Genomic DNA, 2,170 nt, shown 5'->3' on the forward strand with positions numbered 1-2,170 from the left:
CTCTCTCTCTCTCTCTCTCTCTCAGGTTAAAGTAAGAGAAGTGGGTGGTTGGCGGGAGTTCTGGTGTGGTTTTGCTTCTTCTTTCCTATCAAACATCTATTGTCCTTATCTCCCCTTCTTCTTTTTTATGTTTGTTACTCTTTTGTAACACCTCTAATCTTCTGGCGCTCATATGACCTTATGCGGTTGCGAACGCCGTAAAACCTCTACTAAAACAAAAGTAAGAGAAGGATAATAATATAAAGAAAATGAGGAGGAGGAGGAGGAGGAGAGAAAGAAAACAAGAACAAAAACAAAGACAAGCATTGGATGGAATACTGTGCAGTACATGTATGTGATGTTAGTACAATATGTACAACTTTCGTATTATATAACCTACAGTCTTGACTTTGCCATTGTAACTTGAAGCCCCTCACGGGGATTTTTTTTAATGCGTGATAATCTATCCTTAACCTCTTCACTGCTGAGACGTTTCCATTACGTTTTTATGTATTTATTTTTGGTTTAGGGGTAGTTGTTTTTTTAAAGAGTTTTACGGCACACGCAACTGCATAAGGTCACATGGGCACACGCATCTACGTTTGTACAGAAAATATAATACTATAATGATTCAGGATCTTTCAACGAGGAAACCACATCTTTCCGCTAATTTCAAAATAAGTAGCTGTGTTAGAATGATGTGGTTACGACAGTCCAGCAGAAAAAGTCAGCGCCCCAGTTATGGAGAAGACAAGCGAATCCAAGCGTCTTCACAACAGTGAAGTAGTAAGGAAACAGTGAAGTCCACTCACCACTACACCCCAGCAGGAAGACCTTAAATAGGTATTCTCATGCTTCCAGTGACACAATTTAGATCATCCAGGGAACGGGTTTCGACCCTGCCTATCAGGACCAACCCAGGCTGAGAGGCAGACAATATCCCAGTAAATATACCGAGTTACTCGATAGCTATTCTCTCTACACATCGGAAATCGAACTCCAGTCTCGGACCTGTGTGCGAGAGCGAAGTGTCTAACCGCTGCACCACAGACACCTGTTGGCAGTCAGGGCTTACCTTGATGGCATGCACCGCCTCCGTTAGATCGTCCAGCTGCCTCTGCTGCTGCTGCATTCTCTCCTGCTGCTGTTGCTGCTGCTGCTGATCCACACCACCACTGCCTCTAGAGGACGACCCGGAGTCTCTGTCCGGCAGCTTAGCCAGCTGTGTGAAGGCAGCCTGGAACTCTTGCTTCATCTCCTGTACCATCTCCTGCAACTGTAGGAAGACAGAATTTGCTTTATCCGTTTGGATTGAAAAAAGAGAAACACATCGATACAATGATAGTTATTTAGTGCTGAAGAAAAGACAGACAGACAGACAGACAGACAGACAGACAGACAGACAGACAGACAGACAGACAGACAGACAGACAGACAGAGCAGAGGGAAAGTTTTTAAAAAAAATTGGTAAGATGTAGGACCAACCAGTGGTGCTCTCCAACCACTCGCATGCAAGGAAGAAAGAAAAGGATATCTTTTGAATATATACGATTGAAAATAAGGGTTGTCCCTATTTTGAAAAAAAAATACGCGACTGAAAATTAGCGTAATCCGTATTTTGAAGTTGGAATACACAATTGAAATTCAGGGCATAGGATGTTCTGAATGTGCAGTTAACACTTAAGGCAATCCGTGTTTGTCTGAAACATGATCTAAAAATTAAAGCGGTTCAGATCTTGAACAAATACGATTGAAAAGTTAATTCGCGCTCTGAATTTACAAATGTGCGTACGAGTTCATTTTTCTTTGAACATATGATTAGATAAAAGAGAGAAAAAATTGTTTGTTGTTTTTTAAATTTTAATAATAAATGGTTGAACGATTGGACAACTTTTTTTCAACCAGCAGGGGATATTTGAAAAAAATCAAAGACCTACGAGTGTGAAGTTGACTCCACATTAGAAAACAACTGGATACTGAAAAGCTGGGTCGTAAAGGGACACAAAGCTCCAATAGGATGATAAGCTATACGCTATACTCGGATATAAGACAGAAAAAAAACACCGTGGATAAGGGACTAGCACCAACCGACGTCAACCAATGAAATAGTATAACGTTTGGAAAGGGGAGAAGAAAAAAGGGTGAAAAGGGGGAGAGGAGGAAAAGGGGACAAGAAGAAAAGGATTGGGGG

General features: G+C 41.4%; 1 protein-coding gene across 1 annotated transcript in view; it reads right to left on the reverse strand.

Annotated features, from left to right (window-relative positions):
* Positions 1 to 2,170, reverse strand: part of LOC101857266 (serine-rich adhesin for platelets) — a gene marked incomplete in the record, with an annotated part of 110,303 nt that overhangs the window by 30,176 nt on the left and 77,957 nt on the right. The window contains 1 exon segment of the mRNA XM_013085564.2: positions 1,055 to 1,255. Within this exon segment, the coding sequence (XP_012941018.1) occupies positions 1,055 to 1,255 (201 nt within the window).

This window comes from Aplysia californica, unplaced genomic scaffold (genome assembly GCF_000002075.1).
Source record: "Aplysia californica isolate F4 #8 unplaced genomic scaffold, AplCal3.0 scaffold00387, whole genome shotgun sequence".
Taxonomy (NCBI): Eukaryota; Metazoa; Mollusca; class Gastropoda; order Aplysiida; family Aplysiidae; genus Aplysia; species Aplysia californica.